The sequence below is a fragment of the Papilio machaon genome, chromosome 20 (assembly GCF_912999745.1).
Source record: "Papilio machaon chromosome 20, ilPapMach1.1, whole genome shotgun sequence".
NCBI lineage: Eukaryota > Metazoa > Arthropoda > Insecta > Lepidoptera > Papilionidae > Papilio > Papilio machaon.
In genome coordinates this window covers 2023722-2050305 of record NC_060005.1, presented here as the reverse complement: position 1 = coordinate 2050305, position 26584 = coordinate 2023722, and the positions used below count along the sequence as shown (strand labels likewise).

The 26584-nt window shown below is 34.3% G+C and overlaps 1 protein-coding gene across 17 annotated transcripts; it reads left to right on the top strand.

Moving 5' to 3' along the window:
• Positions 1 to 26153, top strand: LOC106710034 (tropomyosin-2). 17 transcript variants are annotated; one of them, XM_014501992.2, is made up of 10 exons: positions 1 to 98; positions 4456 to 4607; positions 6728 to 6853; positions 13855 to 13988; positions 16115 to 16232; positions 16994 to 17064; positions 19107 to 19182; positions 20059 to 20121; positions 21912 to 21981; positions 25906 to 26153. In XM_014501992.2, the coding sequence occupies exons 2-10, from the start codon at positions 4494 to 4496 to the stop codon at positions 25989 to 25991; spliced, it is 858 nt and encodes a 285-aa protein (XP_014357478.1). In that variant the 5' UTR covers positions 1 to 98; positions 4456 to 4493; the 3' UTR covers positions 25992 to 26153. The 17 variants fall into 17 exon arrangements, with proteins under 17 accessions (XP_014357478.1, XP_014357479.1, XP_014357473.2 ...); XM_014501993.2 differs by lacking the exons at positions 16115 to 16232; positions 16994 to 17064 and adding exons at positions 14901 to 15018; positions 18277 to 18347; XM_014501987.2 differs by having other exon boundaries at positions 24764 to 25931.
• Positions 26154 to 26584: the final 431 nt, after the last annotated feature.

Genomic DNA, 26584 nt, shown 5'->3' with positions numbered 1-26584 from the left:
CGCGGGGCGCCGCCATCTCCTTTCGCGGCGGTAAGGCGACACCGCGGGCCTGGCCGCGCGCTTCGCCAGTCGCACCACAGCTCGCGTCGACTCGACATGTAAGTACGACCCTCTAACAGTGCCCCAGCCCTAGTGCCAGTGAAAACAGTTGTGTTTATTTTTTTTTAAATCGAGGTGCATTGATCTTTTTCTATTCGTCCTTTTTTCTTATTTTATTTGTCAGGTAAGTTAAAAGTTACTAGTAGCCAGTATTTTTAGTGAGTTTAATAAAATTTATTTTGCAAAAATTTTACATACACATTGCGATATGACTTAAGGCATAAAGGATTTTTTTTTAATGTTTTAATTGCTTTATTATTTCTGTCGATTCAAAGTGCTGTAACATTAAAATAAACCTAATGCTAAGTTTTATTTTTACTGTTTAAATATCCAACCGACCTCCATAGTATCGGGAACAGATCATATTTTGTAATCTCGGCTATTCTATTTTTGAATATCGCGGTGCTCGGTTACAGTTATACCGGCCAATGGGCGATGCCTAGCGTCCAGTTTTCCCGCGATTTTGGCAGCTCGCCAGGCGTTAGCCAATGGCGAGTGAGCGCGGGAAGCGGGGGCGGCATGCGTACATCTGCCGCGGCTTTCAAACATGGAATTTTAAACTTAAATTCAAAATAGATGTTCCAAATATTTCTCATACTGTTCAGGAAATATTGTCTAATTGTTTGACTTATAACAATCATTTAATACTTATCGTATTAAAATATGTTAAGAATAGTAAAATAATTAATTTTACATGTTTATTTGTACCAAAAAAACTCGTCCTTGAGAATAAATAATACTTATATGTATACAAAAATATTTAAATGTTACTAACATATTTTTCATTTTCATAATTACTTCAATATATTCCTTGTTAAATCATTAATGTCTAGATTCCTATCCGATCATCTGTCTCTAATGACTCCCCATCAATGTGAACTAGCTCGAGTTTTATTATCTAGAAGGCCCTAATTTAGTTTTCAAAGATTTTCACCAATGCCATCTCTAATCATAACTTAAACGACGGATTATTTCATCGTGCTAGTACAATTTACTATTAATAGTATTTTTTTGAACATTTATCTATTCGTGTAATCTTTTCATCGATTATTTTAATCTAGCTGTAGCCCGCTACTTCGCCCGTGCGGGATTAAAAAAACTTAATTAGTAGCCTATGTGTTCTTTGAGACTGTGTTCTACATCTATGCCTTATGAACAGAACAGCAAGATATGTTTTGCTGTTCTGGAGATCCCTAGTAACAATCATCCACCCATCTATACACATTCGCAATTATAATATTAGTAAGATGTTTGCTTCTGACTGGTAATTTGCGTTGGTTTTGGTTGCCTTGATCTTAGTTTGCGAAATTGTAGCTAGCTTCATACCTGGACTTGTCAATTTGTCGTTAATACATTTTCGTAACAATTCAATTTACTTAAAAGCCTGCTTAATAAAGTTTAAAGCTACATTAAGAATAATTTTGTTTATTGGTGGAAATCCATTGAATATTTTTAGCTGTCATTTGTCGCATTCAGAAAAAACCCTTTGACTTTGTTTTATTTTCTACGTAATACTCATGCGATGAAACAAATGCATTATTTAAAGACGTAAAATGTAATTTGATGCGATCGCTCTATCAAATACAACTATGAAGTGATATAATGAATTCTACTAGGAATCTTTTATACTTGGAAGAAGAACCATGCACAAATGTAAATTTGCATATAACGAGCAGGCATTGCAAATACGTTAGTCATTAGTACCTCTACTACTATATACAACCTTTGTTGTTGCCAAGATAAAAGATTATGCGAACATTACTAAGATGCAAGTCGAGATAATAAAATTCTTTATAGACTGACAAAGATTGTAGAAATCTTATTACATAGTATATGTTATTGAACAGTTAATGCATATTGCGGATCTCATAGACTACGACCTGACAGAATATAGTATCTACCTATGTTATACTTATGTGTTTCGCCTCTGGAATGAAAAGAGAGCTCCTTTTCCCGTCCCCAGCTTTCGTTTGCCCTTTTGTACCTCCACCCCTTTTCTTCATTCATACAACTGACAAAAGGAGAGGTTGCGTTTACTTTTTTTCTCTGTTTTCTGTTTTTTTAAAAGAACTGTTTCTAATTTTATGTCAGCTCAATTTAAATATAAACTCTGTGTAATATTATTTAGATATGTTTGACAAATTTTTCTTTACCATATTTATAAAAGAGTGTCACGATAGTGTAAACTCCGTCAATAATTTGTTCATCAATTACAGACATTTAATAACAATATTTTTTTCAAATTATTTAAAAATTACTAAATTATATTTACGCCATTGACAAAGGTTATATATAGTTAGTACTTAGTTTCATAAGAATGTCTGACCGACGCACGGTCATCACCTTTTGTATGCTTTTTGTACATTTTTGCGAAACATGACTCACGGTAACATGCTTTTCTTTTGAATCACAACCCAATACAACCTCCTTAAGGCATGAGTAATTTATTAACTACGATTCAATAATTCAAATTGCTAATAACTTAAATATATAGTTCACGTCAATTTATTAAGAACTGAATGTATAACGCATTAATTTAAGATTATACAATTAGATGTTTCATTTTAATTTTGACAAAAACACAAAGATGGCGGCGCATCTTTGTTTCGGCGCGAACATGATTTTTGTTTTATTTTCCTCACAATGTTAACTTATGGAATGCCAGTAAAAAAATTATTATCGTATGATAATCAAGGTGTAATTTATGCGTGTAAATAAGTTTATTTGCTTGAGTGCACACATTATTATTCGTATGTAAACATATACTGGTTGTTCCGCAACACCACAAGCGTATTGGCTTGCAGGTAGTATTTTAGGTCGTAATTTCTCAATGAAGGAAGGTCAATAACATCGCCATCTTATTTCAAAAAAACGTTCCGCATTAAGCATCCTTTTATTCTTGGACATAAACTTTTGAACAATGCAAAAAGTTCACGGGAAATTTATTTTATACAATGAATTTCAGGTCTAATTTGTAGACATAAAACCAGTCACTGGTTGATTTTATGGCTAGTAGTTAGTAAAAGTAATAAGTATTCGAATTAGTGTTCCATTTTTAAAAGATTCTTACCAAATTAACGATAGGCTTTCTTCTCCGTTAAAATTAGATCGTTGAATCGACAATAGTGATTATTAGGAAGTAGAAAGGTTTGAATTGAGATCTAATTTAAAATACTTATATTTGAATCCTCAGTTTAGAAGCATGTCGTGTTCCGAAGCTTTATAAACGATAGACTACAGGACTAGCCGTGGGTTTCTGAGACCATAATCTCTGTATAAAACATATCGTCATCCTTGTCTTTATTTTTGACAAAACAGATATCAAAAAGTTTTAAACAGGATTTTTGGTCTCAGAAACCCACGGTAACTCACTATAATAAATAAAAACATGTGTATGTAAATCTTTGAATATTTTGATTTTCATAAACAACAATTAAAAGTGTGCAACTAAAGTGATGTTATACTTATTAAGTTTTAGTTTGTTAGCCCAACCTTTTTTTTGCCTTAGTTCTTGAAGAATGTTTGTAAAAAGCAGACGTAATTCTCTGTGTTGCCTGGTACCCTAAGTCATCTAGTGGCTGTAAGATCAATGCACTCTCGACGCAAATAGCTAGATGTTGTATTTATATTTCTACAGATTGTACACTGTATACAAGTTTGATGTACTTTTTCTAGGATTTTACATAATTATTTAGAATATTAATGCTAGTTTTCTAAGATTTTGGAGGTTAAGTAAACAATTTTTTTATCAATCTTATTAGAAATTACAACAATTTTTTTATGATTGTGGATAAAAATGTGTTACAATACAAGGCTTTTACTAAAGGTTAGTTTAGTTTTATGGAGATAAAACATAAGTAGGAACTAATTAATGATTCGATTGAATGCGATGTAATCTTCTATTATTTTTATAATAATTCAAAGAATGTATGAAAGGGATCATACAAAATAAATACGTCTAAGTATTCATATAAAAGATATTTAATATAGTTAGTAAACTAATTACAAATGTTTATACATTCCGCATAGATAAATAATAAACCTGATAAACATTTCTTCAATTTTATTACTAGGAATTTATCAGCTGTATTAAAATGACATCTGTCTACACTTTAGTGTGTATTTCTTGTACTAAATCTACGATGTCGTTTAGTAACCAATTTGTGAGTGGAATTAAGACCTTTATCCACTACGAGAAATTAAGGTACAATTCCAACTGGTGCGATAAAAAATACCATTGGGATTGATTCACGAGTTTAGTTAAAAAGGCTCTAACTGCACTTAAAAGATTTCTCTTAGGGAACAATTAACGCAGAGTCGTGTGACAGTTATTAAAAGCCGGTTTATTATTTGCAGTGTTACGTCTAGGAAAGTGATAAAACAAATCCGCCACCATGGACGCGATCAAGAAGAAGATGCAGGCGATGAAGCTGGAGAAGGACAATGCCCTGGACCGCGCAGCGATGTGCGAACAGGAGGCCAAGGACGCCAACCTTCGTGCTGAGAAGGTACGCACTATGCACTTATACCTCATAATCTTGTCTTATGTATTACGTCTCTACGTAGGCTTACCACAATACATCTGAATTCACTCTCTTCTGCCGTACATTCTCTTTTACACAATCCATCCATAATAACTTCGGTCTACCTCAACCTTTGTAGCCATGAACATTGAATCTCATTATTTTAATTCATAGTGATGAAGTAAGCTTCCATTTGTACGGCATCGAACAATCGTAAATGCCGCTTGTTTACAAATTGCCTACGAAAGTTTAGAGACTCGGCTAGGGTTGCCAGGTCGCCAAACCTACTAGCCGGCCAGAAAAGCCAGTTTGGCCGGACATTTGGGTAGAAAGGTCGGACACCCTATATTATTTAGGATTTTGTCTCAGTATTAATTAGGTACACTCTCGTTTGGGAATTTAAAAAGCCCAACAAAAGCCGGAAAACCGTTTATTTTGGCCGGACACGCAATCAAAAAGCGTACCTATGTCCGGCTTTATCCGGACGCCTGGCAACGCTAGACTCGGCAAATTACTTTTGGAAAGATGACTTTGTACTTTTCGGAAATTTAAAAATAATACTCACTATAAAATTTTTAAGTACTTAACATAATTTAATACGAAGATTGAATACTATGATATGATATTTGTACGACGCTATCAATACAAAATTAATGATAAAGATAGCAATTGGACTATCGATTTTTTAATATGATCTGTAGTAGCGATTAGTAGCTTATGTATTATTTAAAACCGTTCTATATCTATGCCAAATTCGCCATCCTGGAGATACCTTCTAACAAACATCCATCCATCTTAACATTCGCATGTATAATATTAGTAGGATTATATTTTTTTCAATTCGCAGTTAATTTTCTTTGAAAAATTCCTGTCGTAACACTTAATATGTTAAAGGATAATGTATTCTTCAATTTGTCAAAGAATTGTTTTAAAAGAGTTTTAGGCTGTGGGCACGAAATTGCATTTTACGTCAATGTTTTAAATTATACAGATAAATCATACTGTTATTATAAATGCGAATGTTTAGATGGATGGATGGATGTTTATTTGAAAGTATCTCCAGAACGGCTAAACGGATTTCGATAAAATTTGGCATGGATGTAGAACATAGTTTCAAAGAACACATAGGCTACTTATACTTTTTTTTAATTCCTTGCCGAAGGAGTCGCTGGTAACAGCTAGTATGATATATAACAAAATATGCGAATCAATAAAAATTTTATAAACAATTAAAAAAAAATAATCAGGAAATGGGACGAAACCAAGATAATATATGGATAACGATAAAGTTGTTTATCGATAAAGTACACAACAATTGTTGTTTAAACGACTATATAACATATTTTGGTTCAGTTTAAGTTAAAGACTATTTCATTTTGATACACTTGAAGCGTTATAAGGTCGAACAAATTCCTGCCATGTTTTTACCTTATGCTTCGGCGGCGGCTGTCTTTTATAACAATACTAGCTGTCGGCCGCTACTCCGTCCGCGTGGAATTGAAAAAAAAAACTTTATTAGTTCTCCATCTATACCAAATTTCATCAAGATCTGTTGAGCCTTTCCGGAGATATCTTCAAACAAACATCCATCCATTCATACACCCAAACATTCGTATTTATAACATTTCTAAGATGTAATGTATAGCTGTAGATGTTAAAATGTTGAGGAACAAGTTTGATTGCGCGGTCTTGCTATGGTCTAGAAATTTATTTTGCATTCCATTTGCGTTCCGTGTTTATATCCCAGACCTTCAATGACTTTTTGTCCCAGCTACAGACGCAGCAATAATGTTCATGAATAGTCCTAGCTAGGATTGTAGCATAATATATACGTAGGTTTTTTGGATCTAAATAGACCTTATAAATTATTAGGAATTTATTGACCTCATTTAAATGATGATAATATTGAATGAATGCTTGCTTTATAATAATGATAACTCACGTTTAAAAACAACAACCAATTAAATATTAGTGTAATAGTAAATATGATGATTCCAAACTAGATGTTCTTTTGAGGACTATATGACCACTAGGTATTTGTGTTTTATCTTGACAAAGTTTAAAGTATATTTTAATTTTAAAATAATTTTTTTGTTGTAATGTAGGCTGAAGAGGAGGCCAGACAGCTCCAGAAAAAGATCCAGACCATTGAAAACGATCTCGACCAGACACAGGAAGGTCTTATGCAGGTCAACGCCAAGCTTGAAGAGAAAGAGAAGGCCCTACAGAACGTAAGCAACTTTTTTACTACCTAGATTTTAAATTTATTCTTATAAAAATTACAGGACATGAGGCTACAATTTTCAAATCTTATAAAAACAACAATTATACTTTTAATACTTTACACTATTCCTATAATCATAACAGATAAGGTTAAATGTAATAAAACTTCCTGTAAATTTTCCTAACATCTGGAATCGTGCGCTCCAGGGGGTGCCGCGTCCACCTCGTGTGCGCGCCGCGGTTATTTTCGGCGATCCCCGCCTAATATGGGACCGTTGCCCAGTGTTTCGATAAAATTAGAATGCTGCTCACCTCATCGACAAACGAGTAACGTTAGACGCGTTTTGTTTAATTAATAACATTACAAATAATTTACAGCGATTAAATACTCTTGTGACAGTTTTATTAATTCATTTCTTTTTAATATCTGAATTTATATTAATATTTTACGACGGTATATTAAAATTTTAAAACGCAATTACAAACAGTTTTGCGCCTGTAAAAGTTAAACATCATTTAAATAATCCCGCGTTTTATCAGCAACTTAAATGCTGCTTTGTCGATAAAACAGTCGCCGTCAGTGACTTAATCCAACATGGCGGACAACTAGCGACTGCAGCGCCACGTTATTGTTTACGAACGAGAACGATAGTCAGTCAACATGGCCGCCGGCGCTGCGCGGCCGGACGGATCGTGCGGTGTGCAGTGATGTCCGCGTCCGCGCCCCACGCCCACGGGCGCACCCCCGTGCGGCGCAGGGGGCACCAACACCACCCGCGGCTGAGGGGCGACCGCGTACCCGCCCCCGGGGCCTCCACAAATACGACTCCGTCCAAACAAGTGACCTTAGACACTCAAATAGACGATGTTGTGCCTTGTGTCAATAGTGTTAGTGAATCTCAAGAACTGACAAGGACGAATAGTGACGACGCACTTTCGAATCGAAATACAATCGAGGACTCGAATATTGATGATGAGATTGAGTTTGATGTTAGAATTATTGGTGCAGAATCGAATGGAAGCTCGGATGATGAATTTTCGTTTAAGGAAGAAAGGTCCGCGGGTGACGGAGCCGAAATGACTGTAATTGCCTCCGATATTTCGGACGATGATCCAGAAACCGCGGAACTTGCAAAACTTAGGTGTACTAGTGAATGTACAGAAGTCTTGGCGGCTAGAGAAAACCGTCGCAGAAGGAGATGCGCCGATTATCCTGGTCTCGCTTTCGGGAGTTCCATATTTTCTTCAGATACAATGATGAAATTCTCGATAATTAAAAATGAGTTGCAGAATATAAAGAATACGGCATTGAAAAGGGTAACGTACCTCAATATTTAAGCTTTGTACTAGTGTGAGTGAGTGAGAGTCGGCCAAATGTGCTCATAACTATTTTTAATCGTGAAAAGTATTCTCTAGATGCGAGGCATGTTACGCGCGTGCCGATCAGCTGAGCCACTGACATTTCGTTTGACTTGTTTACGCGCATGATTGGTCCCTGTGGCGCTAGATGTCGCGACGATCGGAAACACTTTAAACTCAACTAAAACCATTTTAATTTTTTTTATTTAAAAAACCAATACAATTACAAGCTTAATCCTATTTTTATTCATGTATTCTTAAAAGGTTGTGTTCTAATGACAAATATCATACAGTCAAGAGATATCTTGAGTGTTTGCCTAACAAATATCTTAGTTGATAACATCAGCATCACTGATCCGAATGGCATCAGAGCAAGTTATTTAGGTCAGCAGTTTTCACAGAATATCTATTGCGTCAAGTAAACAATTCATAAGATCATCAAATATTTTTTCTTAAATAAATAAATTAAACTTTAACATCTAAGTAAATTAATGTAATGAAACAAATAACATGTTCATAAATTAAATAAAATAAATATCATTGCAATTAACAAAATAACTTATAATCTTTAGTTCATTACTAATATATTATACTCAATTATGATAGGTTAATCTTTATAGAAAACTAATTTTGAGACTAGTACATATTCAATTACAGCATGGAGTGATTCCTATGTGATAAAGACATTCATTAAAACTTAGCGTTTAATGTAACCGAAGCTGTATATCCACACCAAATATCAAATAATTTATTTTTAAATCACAGAATAGTGGTTAAACAGTTATAACTGGTATTAAAATTAGGCAACACATGCTATTGTTTAATTTGTAGATGTCATTGGACTGCAATAACCAATAACTATATTATAGCTAAATCAGGCGTTGGCTTGTTAGCAACCAACTATAAAAAAAATATTGCCCATCCCTTTGATGTTATGGTTTTAGTTGTAAAAAAAAATGTATCATGAAACAATTCTACTTGAAATGGAATAATAAAATTAAGTTAGAACTTAACAATGTTTCTATGTATGTATGCTTAAGAATGACTATTTCAATAAACCTGAGTATTTAAACTGAAATCCTACAACTGATGAAGACCTAAGAAATATGAGATAACTACATGTTATTAAGTGTTTATAAATTACTATAAGTTGATTATATAAATAATCAATGTCTATCCATTCATAGCAGTTCAACTTTAGAATTATCCAATAAATATTTCCCACCTTCATATTTTAACAAAAATCACTGTTTAGCTTGTTTTGTATTAAAAATACACAATACATCTGCAACTTTTTAAGATATTAGCAAGTTAATAATGTGTAAATGTAAAGTAGTAAATGTTGTCAAAATATTTGTTTATTAGCTGTCGCTCGCATCTCCGTTCACGCAGAACTAAACAAAATAATTAATTCCGCGAATAAAACTAAGTGGAAACATTTCTCTAATAATCTTTTTATAATCTTTATAATAATAATAAGTAGTAAGTAAGTAGCCTGTTCCTCCAGACTATGTCCTAAATCTTTATCAAATTACATCAAGATCCATTGATCCGTTCCGGAGATACCTTCTAACAAAAATCTATACATCTAAGCTTTCGCATAATATTAAGAAAATGAATGGTAAACTTTTAAAAAAAAACATGGTATTTTGTTTATCCGATTTTATAAAAAAAAAATGATTTGGAAGGTTTCATAAACCGTGGGTTTTCACTGTTGAAGCCTATTGCCAACATTTATGTTTGCCTCCCTCTCATTCTCTTTGAGGAAATAGAGACAACAGTACATGTCAATACTAATGTCGTTGTGGAATTTAACTGTAATAAGTTTTTTGAGATAACAATTTAATACCCATTTCAATATTGGTAATGATAAGCTCTAAAACAAGACTGTTGCTTAGATACTGAATGTTATCCCAAGGTGATATAAATAATTAACGTATCCTGTACATCGCTGCGTGGCTGCAGTTATGTATGTGTTAATGTTTCTTAAATTGAAACGGTACATCGATTGTTTGCCTAGCTTAGATAACAAATGGAAATTTATTTGGACATTCCATTACCTCAATTTTTTGCACTGTCTATGTGTTCATTTAACGGAATTAAAACAGGCGCATACTTTCTAAATTACGTCATACGAATTTCGATTGCCTGTACTGTTGGTGCATTAATTTACTGTTCGTTCGGTGTTCCTCCAATATTACTCGGTCGTAATGACTGGTCACATTTTTTCATTTGTTACTCAAAGCGTCGGTAGATGGCGTTAATATTTATTTCAAGTTGTGAAGTACTGCAAATATTTTCGAAAATAAAAAATAATCAAGTCATAATATAATAATAATAATTGTTGTGCAATATCCACTAAATTATGTAATCAGTTAATTCAGGTTTCATTACATAATCGGTTCAAATACAAGATACATAAAAAAGGGCTTCGCAATAATAATGGTTTTAGAAGTTGTCCCTATTGTACTAACCAGTTTTTGGTATCCGGCCTTACAATTTCAATGGGTGCAAGATCATTGAACCGTGGTGCCAATCCCATAATATTTTATGCATTGCTTTCAAATCATCTCTTTTGAGGTGACCCTACAGGATGTAGCTTACTTCAACCGTTAACAGGTGGAGCTAGTATGATTATGGATGGCTTGTGTGACGTAAACGTAGTGCTAGTGCTGCCGCTGCCGTAGTGACGTTTACCATTCGAATATATTCTGTTGTCAATGCGGTCACGTTGTCTAATGAATTAAATCGTATTACTAATTTATATTTTCGTAAATGAGTCTTTACAATTATCTTGAAAAGCTATCGCTGTAAAGTGAGCGTCATTAGTGGAAGTGGTGATAAAGTTGCATCGTCTAGGTTGACGGCGGCCATTTTATTTGCCGGCAGTGTTCATTCGTGTTCAGCTATCTCCGCGATACGGAGCTGTAACGAACGGGGCAATCAGTTGGCATTTTCGCAAGTAGGGCGAAGGTGTCTTTAGTTTTAACTTTTAGGCACTGAATTAAATACACAAGTGAATAAAAATGACCACAAACATGCAGCAAGGTACCATTCTGGACGTTTTAAAAAAGAAGATGAGACAAACAAAAGAGGAAATGGAAAAATATAAGGACGAGTGCGAGGAGTACCACAAGAGATTACAAGTGGAAATAATGCGAAGAGAAGAAGTAAGAAAACGTGTCTTTAGTTTGTGTTGTGTTCTGTGAGATTATTTATGTTCTTATGTGTTAAATTCACATTTAGTTGGAATTTGGGGGATATCAGTAGTTCTTGGCATGTTGCTATCTACCTATAATATAGTGAGTAATGTCCGGCCATACTTAGGTGTGCCTTCGACGTACGCATATTCACCTCTCTTTCTAGTATAGATGTTCTAAACGTGTTAGAGTGAAAAAGCGTGTTATTATTTTTCGTGGTTAACTCATTCTCACCATAGACTATTAATATCTAGCAAGATTACTGTTTCTGATCTTATTTTTTTTTACCTAATCTTAAATTTAGGTTAGTCGGATTAAAAATACGAGAACGTATTTGCGCAACATTTAATCTACGTAACAGGTTTTGGGTGTGAAGAGGCGCGTGTTATCGTGGTTAGCCATGATATGAGTCCGTGCAGACCAAAAAACCTTCCTTGTCCTAGGACCGCGCCGGCGCCAGGAAGGCGTGTCCGAACTCCTTGCTATCACACTATGACGTAATTCTAAATTTGTAGCACTAAATGCACTAAACCATTTAATATTTTTTTCTATAAAAGTTTCTACCTAAATTTGTTGTTTTCAGTATGAAATTATGACTTAATATTTAACAATCTTAAATAAAATGATTTCATATCAAATTAAAGATAAGATAGTGTTAAATGTATTTGACACGAAAAATTAAAATTTGACAGAATTGATCAGTAGCAAAATTAAAAAACTAATCATTTTGTATTGCAACGCCATGTAAAGTCAATACTAAAGAAAATTGAAGTGTACTAATTTATTAAATATGTGAAATAAATTTTTGTATTGAAAATAACTGATAAACAGTAGGTAACGACATAACTCACGCCCATAACACAGAGGGGTAGGCAGAGACCACTGACCTCCATTTAGCATGGTCCGGACACATCTCTCTTGCTTCTATGTTTACCACCCAGATAAATAAACAGTAGGTTGATATAAGTAAATGTTTAAAAACAAGTAACTGATATTTTTGATTGATGATTCTCTAAAACTCATCCTCAAGACCTTATCCCGATGGTGGATTGGCACTGTATGTACTACTCCATACATCTCTATCAGCTGTCATATCTGAAAATCATCCTCTTAAATTAACCACATAAAGTTTTTATTTTCTGAAAGTTAAATAATAGTAAAAGATAAATAACAGTACAAGTTATTATATGTTATATGGAATATTAATTGAAATTTTGGAATATAATAAAAAAATTGTATAATTTCTGTTGAAATTTTAAAGTATTGAATTAATTTATCAGGTTAATTAAAATATCTTAGGGATAATGTTATTTTTCCACATTAACATACAACATACAGTGGAAACTAATATACGATTATCATATAAATGGATACTTTCTCCAATAAACATATTAAACTGAATTCCTTGAATTTGTATACATGACCAACATGTTAAAGGAGGTCTATCAATTTGCTTGTATTTTTGCTTTAGACAAATATTTTAGGTACTAGTATTGCCAGGGCTCAAGACAATCTTTTACCTATTTTAGTAGGTTTATATAGTAGTGGTCTTGTGTATAACCAATAACATTAGACAACCAATAGTCACATATAGAATTAAATGAACCATAAATCATACTAATATTATAAATGCGAATGTTTGGATGTATAGATATATGTTTGTTTGATATCTCCGGGACAGCTCAAAGGATCTTGATGAAATTTGGCAATGGTTTAGAACATAGTCTGGAAGAAAACATAGGCTACTAAGTTTTTTTTTAATTCCACGTGGACGGAGTCGCGGGCAACAGCTAGTAGTTTATATTAACCCAATATCATAAGTATTCTATAAATGCTTGATGCCAGTTACTAATATTAGCAACTACGCTCTACAGTGCTCATGACGACACAGGATAAATAGAGAAACTGGGACTCGTTTGAGAACATCCTCGCAACAAGGACGCGTGACGTCATATAGACATGTGCGGGCCACAGAATATAAATAAAGTTCGCCCGCGGCACTACACTAGCGAAAATATTCCGATCGCCTCCTAATTCACGGCACGTATAATGTGTCGACATTTAACAATGCGGTTCCAATGTACTTACATATACATGATGTCCAAGAACAGAAGCAATTAAGTTGACTTTTTTATCTGTGCGTGTATATACTATTGACTAGGGATGTTCGTGTGATAAGGCAATAAGAATTTTATTTTTGTAAAAATGTTCATTAAAGAATTTGCGGTGTAAAGTCTGGCAATCTCTATGTTATTTTCAACGAATCTGTAAAAGTCTAAAAGTAGGTTAGAATAGGTACGTAGATGAGATAAGGATAGGTGAAAAGCGTCCGATAATGCTACGATGAAAGAGGTCAAGAGTTACTTTTAACAAAGTTGTATCTTAATTTCACACTATTGTAAAAAAACGATTGTAAAGCTCATGTGATTATGAAATATTTTCTTCCACAGGCCGAATCCGAAGTGGCTGCACTCAACCGTCGTATCCAACTCTTGGAAGAAGACCTTGAAAGGTCAGAAGAGCGTCTTGCGACCGCAACAGCTAAGTTGGCTGAGGCCAGCCAGGCTGCAGATGAGTCCGAACGGTGAGCCACAACCATTTTATCTTGATACCTCTAGGGATAATGTAATTAAAGACCAATTACTAATTAGCCACACAGAAATGTTTACGGAAAAAACAAGATAAATACGAAAAAAATAGTCATGTAGACGCTCAACATAAAAAAATAACAAATATATACTCGTATGTTATTTTTTTATTATTTATAAAGATTTTTAGTCTTTCTCGTTAAAGAATGAGCGAAAGGGATGTGTAGATTTTTGTATTTCGATATCGTTAAGGTATTTGGTGCCTGTCTTGACATTTATTAGCATAATATCTTGTTTTTATTTAGTAAATTTAATTCGATAAAGTAGTTAAACCTTGTATATAATACTTGCTACAATATGTGTTGAAATCGTAATTTTACGTAATGAATTTAAAGTGGTTTTCAACCAGTTTATAATCAGTGTGTGTGTTGCTATTTACATGTATAATTTGGAACAATACTGATTTTGACATTTGGTATAATGTTGCTACTAAAAATTCAAAATGTTTTAAAATTTCCTTATCATTGTGCATGTGTGTTTTGTGTTTTTATCTTTTGCTGTGATATCTTTAAAAATTATTAAATTTATATAAATAAAAATTTAGCGGATCTAATTGAATTTCAAATGAAAAAATACTTTTCAATGTGTTTCTTTCTTTCATTTCATTGAATTTAAATAATCTCACTGGAACATTGGTTCCCAAACTTTTTCTCGTGGACCCCTTAAACAAATTACTGCTATTAAGACCCACTTTTTAAACTTTATTTTCTGGAATCTTGTACCCTCGCCGTCTCTTCTGGACCCCACGGGGTACATGGTCTACTTGGACATGTTTGGGAGTCACTGCACTAGATCATACTTGTCTATCGATGTTATAACATGCATGTGTTTGGCCCCGCACTAACCAGAATACGCAAGGCGTTGGAGAACAGAACCAACATGGAAGACGATCGCGTCGCCATCTTGGAAGCGCAGCTGTCCCAAGCGAAACTCATCGCCGAGGAATCGGACAAGAAATACGAAGAGGTGAAAGCTTGAACATTTAATTAAATTGGTTGACGTGTCATTATATTATGTACCATTCTGCTGACATTACGTAAATCTCCTTGACATGTCAATTTTTTTCTTAAAAAAATACGAAAGTTTGAAAGTGACATTTAAAAGGAGCACAGAAGGCGATAATGCGAGAAATCGATGCAAGTAAGCCGATACGTTCTTAATTTGTAATGCGAGCGTAGTTGAAGACTTAAAAATGTTGGGCAACAGCAAATTCACGCCAATTTTCTATGGAAATGTTAAAAGTATCAAAATTAGATTTTATACTATACTAGCTGTCGGTTTCGACTCCGTCCGCGCGGATTAAAAAAAAACTTAGTAACCTATGTGTTCCTCCAGACTATGCTCTATATCTATGCCAAATTTCATCGAGATTCGTTGAGCCGTTTAGGAGATACCTTCAAACATCCATACATTAAACCAACCACCTTAACATTCGCATTTATACGTTGTTTTAAGTTACAATTACTAGCTCCAATAACAATAAGGTCAGTTGATTCAATACATTTTAACCGGTATCTACGTAATAAGCAACAATTTTATTTTAGTTAAAAGGTTTTTAATAGTTTTTTTAAAAGTAAATACTGTTTGATTAACGTAAAACAATTTATTGTGTAATAATCATATTATAATGACACGTTAATACCACAATAATTTCTATCATCATAAAGTTAATGTCTCTTTTCGTTAATGTTTCAGTGAATAATATTCCATAAGACACTGAAGCATTAAAGAATATAATATTAAGCTAATAAGGACTCTGCTTTAAGTCCACTGCCGTAAAACTTGTACCAAAACACATTTTTATCTCGTTTTTTTTTTTAATTCAATGATAGCGACGGTGATGTATTTGGATACCTGTGTTTTGGCAGAAAGTAGGGTTACACTTAATGCTGGGTTCAATATGTTTTCTTGCAGCCGAATTCGTCGAATTGTTTGTTCGCTTTAATTGTACCTTGCAGTGTTGTTGCATGTGTTCCGACTTTTGGGTTACCCTTGATTTTAATAGTTTCTAGACGTATATAATTTGACACGATGTACTCAAGGTTTGTGTTATGGCGTTCAGTGCCCGCAAGGTTCTGGAGAACAGGTCGTTGGCCGATGAGGAGCGTATGGATGCCCTGGAGAACCAGCTGAAGGAGGCCAGGTTCCTCGCTGAGGAAGCAGACAAGAAATACGATGAGGTCTTTGAGTTGAGATGTCGTTTGGTTTGCTTTCCCTACTGTCGCTTTATAACTACCCAATTACTATGTAAACAATCTTTTGATTGGAAACATAATTTTTACCATTATCTGTGGACAGTATAAATATTATCCTGAGATAATTCTGTGTTTGCTTGCTCCAAATATATTTTGAACTTTGTTCTTATACAAGTTCACACACATTTCTTGTGTTTAAATCCTTATTAAATTAATTCTCATCAGTGTTTAGTCCCAATTAATAACCGTTTTTGTTTTATGTATGAAAAGTTCAACTAATAAACATGTTAACCATATCTCGAATCATATGATGCATAATTATACCTATAGCCTTCATACCCAGCATGCTGTGTCATTTGTGACGATTGTATAATTCATAATTCTTTAAATAAGTGATAAGTTATCGCTGTTCGCGATATACGGTACACGATAACATCAATCCTTATTCGTATTCGAGGTGAAGAGGTAAATTTAAAAAACCTCGCCAACATGTGCGGTTGCCAGATGGCATCGCAGTGTCCCAATTCCCCTGACGTATGACCCTGCGCGGTGAAGGCGCTTGTAAAAGTCAACTGCCGAAGAAGGAATGGTATCGCGCCCGATCTTGAGTTTCTTCGCCTTATAAGGTAGAACGAGTGCCCTGCGCATTACATAAGCCTTACAGCCATATATGAAGGGCGTTGCACAAGTATCGGTATATCTGTGCGATTATTGTGTCGTATTTCTGACATTGTGTATATGTCCAGGTGGCTCGTAAGCTGGCCATGGTCGAGGCGGACCTGGAGCGTGCGGAGGAGCGCGCCGAGGCCGGTGAATCGTAGGTTTCCTTGCCTTTCCCGATGGATCGCAACGACTCACGCACATTCATTATCTCATTTAGAATAATGTATTTTGATTGAGATTTATTAAACCTTTTCATAATGTTTTAAAATACTGGCTCTGTTGAATTCCTACGATTCTTATTCCAGCTCAATGTTTAAAAATATTTTTATTCTATTTGAAGGATTTCAATGAATGTGATATTGTAACGTTGTAGATCTTGGAGGCTTTGTTGTGCAAATATTTCTGCCACTGCATGGTTGTTCATTTTATATTGTTAACATTCGCACTTAACCCGTTTTACCTAAATTGGTATCTCCGTTTTTGGTTATTCTTTGTTTGCATGTAAATTCTAGGTTGTCTACGAGATGGATGCAGCGAACGAGAAAGTTTAATGTTTTATTTTGTTTAAAATATTTTTGCATTACTACTTTATTGCCTTGTGCCTGTTGATAATATTCTTTTAACTTGCATAATTATAAATCGAAGCGGGACAAGGTTGCATACGGTGTCCGTTGCCCGTAAGCCTCTTTGTCCCGTCGACGTAAAAACAAGGGTTGCCCCATCTCATGGATATTTCTTATGTTACTATCATTTCAATGTGTCGACTTAACTTCTGTCCTCAATGTGTGTTAATATCGGACGTGGCTAGGTTAGGTCTCAGAGATATGTGTGGTATAGGGCAATTTTCGTTTTCAGATATGCACCGCATTACACCAGAATTACTGGCCGTATGCGTGCCGCACATATGCAAGCGCACACATCACATAACGATAATGTTGACGCACTAGATAGCACTTAGATAATATTTTAAAATACTGATACTAAATTTTTTTTAGAGCTAAATGTTTTGGGACAACCCTCGTTTATTATATACTTACAATCGAGTTCGAACGCCACTCGCGACTACCCGCTTTGTGTGATCCTTTGTTTTACCTTCCACCAGCAGAAATCCTTTGCACAACCTTAGATACACCTTTATTAGTACTGCCTGTAGTTTAAGACCTCATACTTTTTATGGTACCTATCACGTTCCTAATCCATCCTAAGCACGATAGCATACCGATGCCGATTGATATTGAACCTTAGTCCGGCGGCACAGAGCACAATGTTGTCACGCTGCGGGCAGTGGCGAGTGGCGGTCGCGGTAGTGTGTGTTGTGTGTGTGTGCGTGTGCGTGTGGGCGTGTACTAACGCTCGGCGGCGGTAGGTGGCGCGTAAGCTGGTCCTCATGGAGCAGGATCTCGAGAGGGCAGAGGAGCGCGCTGAGCAGAGCGACTGGTGAGTACACCAGGGTTGTAACGGCTGATCAACTTCTCAAAACACATACAGGATGTGCCAAATGTGGTATATTCGTTTTTCATACAGATATACAGGCTGTTCGAAATAAAGTTATAATAGCAACTATAGATCTATGAGATAGACTTGATTTTGTCGCTAAGGGAAGAGTTCTATCCCAATGTTATGATATTTTTAAATTAAGTATATATTGTGATTTTCTATTATTAAAAATGTATTTTATTAAGCAAGTTATTCAGCTGTTATTTCCTATATTCTAATAAAAATAATTTAACAATTTGCATTTGAAATTTTAAAACAAATTTAAGTGTATGTAAACATAAAATTGTTTTAAAATTTGCGTCTAAAAAATTAACAAATAATTTAGTAATTCATGCATGTAAAAGTCATGGCAATACTACGTTCTTAATTCTTCAAACTTTGAAATTAAAAAAATACATTATGAAAGTAGTACAGCCATATAATGTTTTTATTAATTTGCACGCTTTTATAAATTTAATACTACATACTTTTAGTTTATTGATAAAATGTTAACTTTTAAATAAAAAAAAAAATAAAAAAACATTATAATCACTGTTTTGAATTTTGAAATCTTAATTTTTACTTTTTTGTAAATTATTTTGAAACGATGTAATAATAAAGTGAATAAGTAAAACAGAAAACTTTTAAAGAAAATAAATTTTTAATGAAATAATAATGTTTCAGTAGAAGTTGATTGTTTTGTTTTGTTTTGTTTTCTAGCAAAATTGTGGAACTTGAGGAAGAACTCCGTGTTGTTGGTAACAACCTGAAATCCCTGGAAGTCTCCGAGGAGAAGGTATGCATACTCTATTTTATTAATTTGAATATATTTTACGATCGGTTGGTAATTTTATCACTTTGTAGTCGGATTAGACATTTTAGAAACTTTACAATGAGGAGAAAAACTGAAAGCTCTAAAAAGGTTGCGGCAGTGCCAAGAGTTCGCTGTCATCTTTCAATGTAATATTCGCGATTATAAATAAAAAAATATTGCTTATTGATTTATGCCGGCATCAATAAAATACCTTTGAAGCTGGAAAGCAGCTGGAAAAAAGGCCTTTTTTATTAGAAATTATTTGTAAACTATCTTTAAAGAAAAGTTGAAGTTGTACCTATGACTAAAATCCACAGATTATTTTGTACGTAGTGTTTTTTTTATATCTGCGTTATATTTAGTGCTATATTGAGCAAAAGCTATTTTTTCTTCCCATTGTAACTGTCTCGTTCAGTTTCCAATTTGATGTCAGTTTATAATATGTCTAACCCGATTATAAAGTAACTTTTTCTACAACCGGTCTTTAAAAAATGTGTATTTTAGACGTATAAGAAATTCCCTTCTGAATGATGCACCAACCATCTTGAATGAATTCAAAGTGTTTCCCAAAGTGGGCGATAACGCCCCCTTGGGGTCGTTTGAAACCTAGGAGGGGGCGATAAGGGGCCCAAAAATGGGGGCATTGAAATTAATTAAAGTAATGAAATTGTGGTTTTTAAGTTTTAGGGCTGAATAAAAATTAGGGGCTCTGAAATATAATTGATTTTCAAAGGGGGCGGTGAAAGAAATAAGTTTGACAATCAGTGGTATGGAGTTTATGGTTGATTATATATACAGCAAATGTTACTGATGAAATGTTCTCTATGGTTAGAGTTAATAATGTTACGTTCCACGCAGGCCAACCAACGTGAGGAGGAGTACAAAAACCAAATCAAAACCCTCACCACCCGCCTAAAGGAGGTGTGAAAGCGAGCGATATCGGTTTATTAGCGAGTGTTACTATGCTTGCCTAACTGCATACACCCGCACATCACTAGCGTAGTCTATGCCCGATTTACTAAAATATAGTAAAACCGGCATAACACGTAGTGCAGGCAGTTTTCTTTTTACTCCATTCCGATACTCCTCCTTTCTTTTTGCATTAATAGATGTTGTGTTTCCTATATTAACAGTTGTTGTTTTAGTTTTTACCCTAACTTTATGGTATCTATCAGTGTTGCCAATGCAAAATAATGCAACATTGTGCGATACAGCATGGAGTTTTTTTTTTGTTATCGTTGTTTTAAATTTGTAAAAATAATAATCACAGGCGACGCAAAGAGAAGAAACGTACGAAGGTCAAGTTAAAATCCTCAGTGCACAGCTGAAAGAGGTAAAGTGTTATAAAGAGAGGGTAGATAGAGGTTTTGGTCGATGCTCTTGTTGCCATTGCGTTGTAGGCCCCAGTGCCTTCGCTATACGTAAACTGTTGGTCTTTTCGCTTTCATCTTTGTCTAGTTAGTAAAGGGTACGTTGGTGGTAGGATTATGTAGTGCGCCTCAGCGGTTGGTGCTTCAAAATATATGTATTTAAATATCTTTTTTTTTCTATGTTCCTCTTGTGTATTAATTTCTTTATATACCTATTATTTATTTACTATGTATAGCTGTATTGTGATTGTACGCTTTGAATAATGTGATGTTTGATTCTAAATTTTGCTTCATATTGTAGTAGTGTAAAGTTAAAGCTTTTCTTTGTTATTGGTCTTTATGGGAAGGTTTATATCAAGGTCATATGTTTATGAGCGTACAATATCAATACGGGTAGCATGTCGGTGGCCAATGGTGGCTGTAACGAGTGTGTGTGATCAGGCGATGGCGTCGCGGGAGCACGTCGAGGATAAGATTCTCAGCCTCTCGCAGAAATTCACGCAAGTAAGTTACGCTCGGCCGCACCACGCCACGGACTTTGGTCGCCATCTTGTTTTCGGTTCACGATCAATTTGTTAATGTGTACTAGATGAAGACAAAAAAACCGTCTGAAAACTTTATACTGTTGAGAAATTAGTTAAAAATTATGGTATTCGCGTTTTACAAAATTAAATATGTTCATAAATATATTTTAATCTATTATATTCAAGTCACTAAGATAACTTTTGAATAACGCACAGGCACGTTTACTGCATATAAATAGTACACATTTTAAATGTTTTCACACTTTAATTCAATCACATGGCAACTAAAGTTCCGAATATTCTATTGTACATGGCAACACTCAATTATGTCACGGTTTGTAACATATTTTAAAGTGGGTATAAGGTATATATTGTTTATTTAATTTCTATAGTGATTCGACCTACACAGTATATAGCTGCTTTCGGCAAAGGTAAATTGCATGGGGTTCTTGTGTCGCTTTTGCTTTTTTGTATTAACTTTTTTTTTGTATTTTTTAAATTGTTACAATAGCCATCTCTATTTTTTTATTCTTGAAGTTAAACTAATTGAATTTAATATTTAAAAAAAAAGAAAAAAAATTACAAAGTAAAAATATATTTTTTTCAACTCAATTTAACCATTGAAAAATAGAATTAAAAACTAAATGACTTGCATGCTACTCGAATATGTAAAAACAGTCTATTCTTTATCGTTGAACTATTTTTTTCATGTTTTTTAAATTACGAATCATAGTCCATAGTTATTTTATCTGTCGTCAAAGAATAGGCTGTTTTACCTCGTGCATTTGTTTTAATATTTTTTTTAAATAAATTCCAGGCTGAAGCGCGCGCCGAATTTGCCGAGCGCTCCGTTCAGAAACTCCAAAAGGAGGTCGACAGGCTTGAAGGTAATGCCATTTTCCTCTTAAAGATATTTAAAAACCTAGTTAATTATAATTTTATGACGAAATATTTGACGTCATCTAGCCCATTGAATGTATGAATAATATTTGATTTCACTTTAAATTTGCAATTAGCTGGAAATTAAATACGTATGAATAATAATTATTTCTGATGCTAGTTTCCAAGGTTCAGCAGATTGTTCGCATTATTATCCGGTACGGGAATAGCTAAGTTGTCTCTCAAGTCAAGTTGCGAGGATTTGAAATAACAATAGCTTTTTGTAAGCGCAAACTCATCTGATGCTCAAAGACCTAAGCTATCGGTCTTTTTATATAGTTAGAGCTTCATGTCTCATTGCGCTATAAATTCTCGCTTAAGTCTTATTTTTTTATAACAGTTTTTAGTTGTTGTTTATTAATGCATATAACTGAATACAATATTATAGCGTTGTTAAAATTAAAATTTGATATTACGAGTGTTGCAATTACTTCAATTTTTAGTTTTTTTTATTGATAATGAATCAGTTATGTGCGTTTTCATAAAAGCATGACATTTATTTAGATTGCTCGGATTATTTGACGTTATTTTCGTTTTTGTCTGCATGGTTTTATTTTTTTCGATGTTTTAATTTTTGCCTGTGCCTTTATTGCAAATAGCGAGGTATAGGTATATGGCAACCGACATTTTTTTCAATAAGATGCAATTGAAAAATTAAGCTCTAAATGTAGACTGTGTAGATTAATTTGTGTTGTCTATGCCTAGCCTCGTTGTTTGTACGGAATGTTTTGTGTGTGGGACTGACCGTGGCCGCGTCTGACCTTGCAGACGACCTGGTGGCCGAGCGCGAAAAGAGCAAACTCCTGCAAGAGGAGATGGAGGCCACGCTCCACGACATCCAGAACATGTGAACACCGACCCCCCCACCTCCCCGCCACAACCCCCGCTCGAATCACCGACCCCCTTACTTGCTTACTTTACCCTCCATCTTTTTTTTATAGTACAAGGTGACAACGGACACTGAAATCGCTAAAATAGCGAAGTGACCGCTGCCCATACAGATTTGCTAGAACTTAAAAGGCAGTTTTGCCTATAAATCGCCATCTTTTTACATCTTAAGAACCTTGAAGTCTATTCTAATATAATATTTCATGTCTTTATTTTTTTTATCTATAAATGGGTGGTGATTCGAGCGAGCGACTAGATGTTTCTAGGTTTAGAGTAATTGCCAGCCGCTTTTTTTTTATTATCAAGGAGTGATCGCTACGACTACACTGCCAAGTGCAATTTTTTTTTTGTTTCGAACGCAGATAATATCTATATAGCATTTAGAAAGTCATGTTGCTTATTTTATCTGTATTTTGATGAATTTAAAACATAACGACGGTTGAAGGCAATTCGCTTTTCCACAACATTCCATTATGTGGACCAATATGCGATTTATTTTATCTTTACTTATTTATATTATTATTATATGTTAGGAAAACTGTGGCTCAGTATTTGTATATCAATTTATATCGTATCCCCAATTTAAATTTTTTGACATTTAAAAGATTAATTATCACTAATAGGAACGCACTGTTTGCTATTTACTTTATGAATTCTTTTATTTACTTTTATTATGTAAGAGATTAGATATTTTTATTTAATTGAGTGTCGGTAACGCGTATTTTCTATATTTGTAAGATATGCTACGAACTACTTTGATATTCTGTTTCCGAGTATGATTCTTTACTTGTGTCATAATTTGAGTTTCTTTTTTTTATTTATTTAATTTAAACGCTAGGTAAAATAATCTAGTACATCACGTAAAAGTGCTGAGAAAGCACAGTTTTTTTAGCGCTGGCAATAATTCTCCCTAAAGTCCTGAGACTAGGGTTGTAACTATGACAAAATAAGAATCGATATTTATTCCGATGTTACAAAATTTCACCTGATATCGAATAAAAAATATTCGATTATGGCAACATTAAACAAATAGCGTATATATAAATCCATAACGTAATTTCCAATTATAATTTAGCATACATAAAAAGTATGTTTTAAATATAAAAATATAACTTTTATTAAAATAAATCAACTTCAAAAAAATCACAAAATTAACATCGGAAATAAATATCGATATTTTCATAAGTCCCACATCCCTAAATGTGACTGCATAGAATTCTATAGAACGGACAAATCCGTGTGCTATATCTTACACATTTAATATGAAACGAAAAAAAAAATCGATCAATCGAGATGAATCCGTCTTAAGATGTTATACACCTAGATAAGTTCGTGAAAAAAATTAATTTAATGATTTTAAAAATATTCTAACACAAGTGTTTATAAATATATAATATTATTATTTTTTGTTTGTCTTTTTTTACTAATCCGCGTGTTACCTTGATGTTGTGTGGAGTTAACTAATGTGTCGATTCTATCAGCTATACCTCATGTCCCTATCACTTGTCCTTTATTAAACAATCTATAAATTTTGTCAATCAATTGTGGATGAATCGAGGTCAGAATTTTTGTTAATAACAATGACCTTAAATTTAAAGCAAGGGCATGAAAAATAATACCGAAGTCAAGAAGACACGGTAATGTTCGTGTGATCAAAAATGTAAAATAACAATTTTTATTACATAATTGTACTAGAATAGCAGGTACCCAGTGATAATGCATGTTATCCCAGAACAAAGACTGGTCAGAAGCATACCCCGAGGCATGAAGAGGAAAGCATGCTACTCCAAAAATCCTAAGACATTAACTGGGGACAAAGCTCACTGCCAATGCCTGCTTTAGATGACCTGATCAACGAGATTGAAAAGTACAACGACATCGGAGATAACATTGATGATGCAGTCGTGGAACTGATCCCCGGAGTACAGCCAACACCGAAGCAGCTGGAAAATGCGGTAAAGAACCGCGCCCAGCAACAGGAGGCCGCTAAGAGGGAGAAAGAGAAAATGGAGGAAGCGGCAAGGAGAGAGAAAGAGAAACAAGAAGAAGAAGCGAGGAGAGAAAGAGAACGGCAGGAAGAAGAGGCTCGCAGACCTCCACCTCCAGCTGAATCTGTCCCCGTTGCAACTACAGAGTCCTAAACTTACGGCTCACTAAAACGTTTTATATTGCCCAATTTTAAGCGTCCTTATTTAAAACATTATGGTCTTGTAAATGTTACTTTGAAAATAAACAATGGAAACATAGCTGATGGAATGGTGTTTCGCTAGGCAGACTTCCTTTTGGACTACGACCTTGCCAGCGAGCCGAATATATTGCGTTTTAGACGACCGACCGCGCTGATTTTAACAGACAATCTGAACGAACTCAGCACGGAAGTCGAAGACGCATTTAAAGAACGAAACATTCTAAATTCCTGCCCTGAAAACACTTAGACTAATTCTTAAACATGTTGCATTGAAATATCTATACAACATTCCCTATTAACTCGCTTTCCCACTTTCACGACATTCAGAAAGAAGGCTTCCTTACAATTTGCATGAATGCGTTGTGAAGTGCCTTTCGACGTTTTGAGCGAAAGCTTTGATTTAGTTGAGAGCGACGCATGGCTTCGAAGTGAAAAGGAACGCGACATGTAAGCAAACTTTATTTACTTCTACCACACGCTCTCTCGCATTATGTTGCCACTAATTCGCTTAAAAACTTGACTTATAGAGTGCGGGGATTATCCACGATATATGAGAAATTAATATTGTAACGATGTACTCTGGCAACTTTAAAAAACCAAAACTACAAGTATATATTACATGTGTGTACATAAATATACGCATTTCATTTATAAAACATATCATCTGCATGAAATGTTTCGAGAATTAACCAGTGTTGCCAGTAAGTACACGTTATAAAAATACCGTTAGGGACATACAGATAGGTAAACAGATAAATAATCTGTGGGTATGAATCTAATACGCACGTGTATTCAGACGAGCTTGTGGCTGAGAAGGAGAAGTACAAGGACATCGGAGACGACCTCGACACCGCCTTCGTCGAGCTCATCCTCAAGGAATAAGCACACTCCAGCACCTCGCCCTGGCAACACCACCCGCCCGCGATTCACACAATATCTGTATAGACGTATCTTACTTTATATTTTATAATTTAAAGTATTACAATCCATAGTTTTTATGGCGGTATTTATTTTTGAATTATAATAAATAACTTATTATATTTATTTATTGTTTTTGTTCATATTTCCTTACAATCTGCTTACACGATTACACAAAATGGCCACATGCTTCAACTATTCAATTTTTTTAATTAGAATTTTATAAGCTAAATAATATTATATACACACCTTTTTAAAATTTATATAAAGTAATTCATAATTCCAAAAAGTCCCGACATTAATATGAATTCGTTGGAACGAAGTTTTTTTTTTCTTGTATACACTTGTAAAGTGTAGAAAAATCAAAGCTACGAAAGGGAATTGGTTATTTCGCCTTGAATGTCTGGTAACGTAATTAGTTTTGTTGCTTACATGTTTTTTATTTTGTTATTGGTAAGTATTTGGAAAAGTAAGTTGGTGTAGTTAGAGTATTGTTTTAGCGCACGCTTTAGAAGTAGAGTTAGCATGAATTTTATGGGCCACTTAATTTAGAAGGT

Coding starts and splice junctions, on each gene's coding strand:
- LOC106710034 (XM_014501983.2), top strand. CDS start 7,554: ATGTCCGCGTCCGCGCCCCACGCCCACGGGCGCACCCCCGTGCGGCGC. Junction 16,233..16,993: donor CAGACAAGAAATACGATGAG/GTCTTTGAGTTG, acceptor GTATATGTCCAG/GTGGCTCGTAAGCTGGCCAT. Junction 21,075..21,911: donor TCTCGCAGAAATTCACGCAA/GTAAGTTACGCT, acceptor AATAAATTCCAG/GCTGAAGCGCGCGCCGAATT.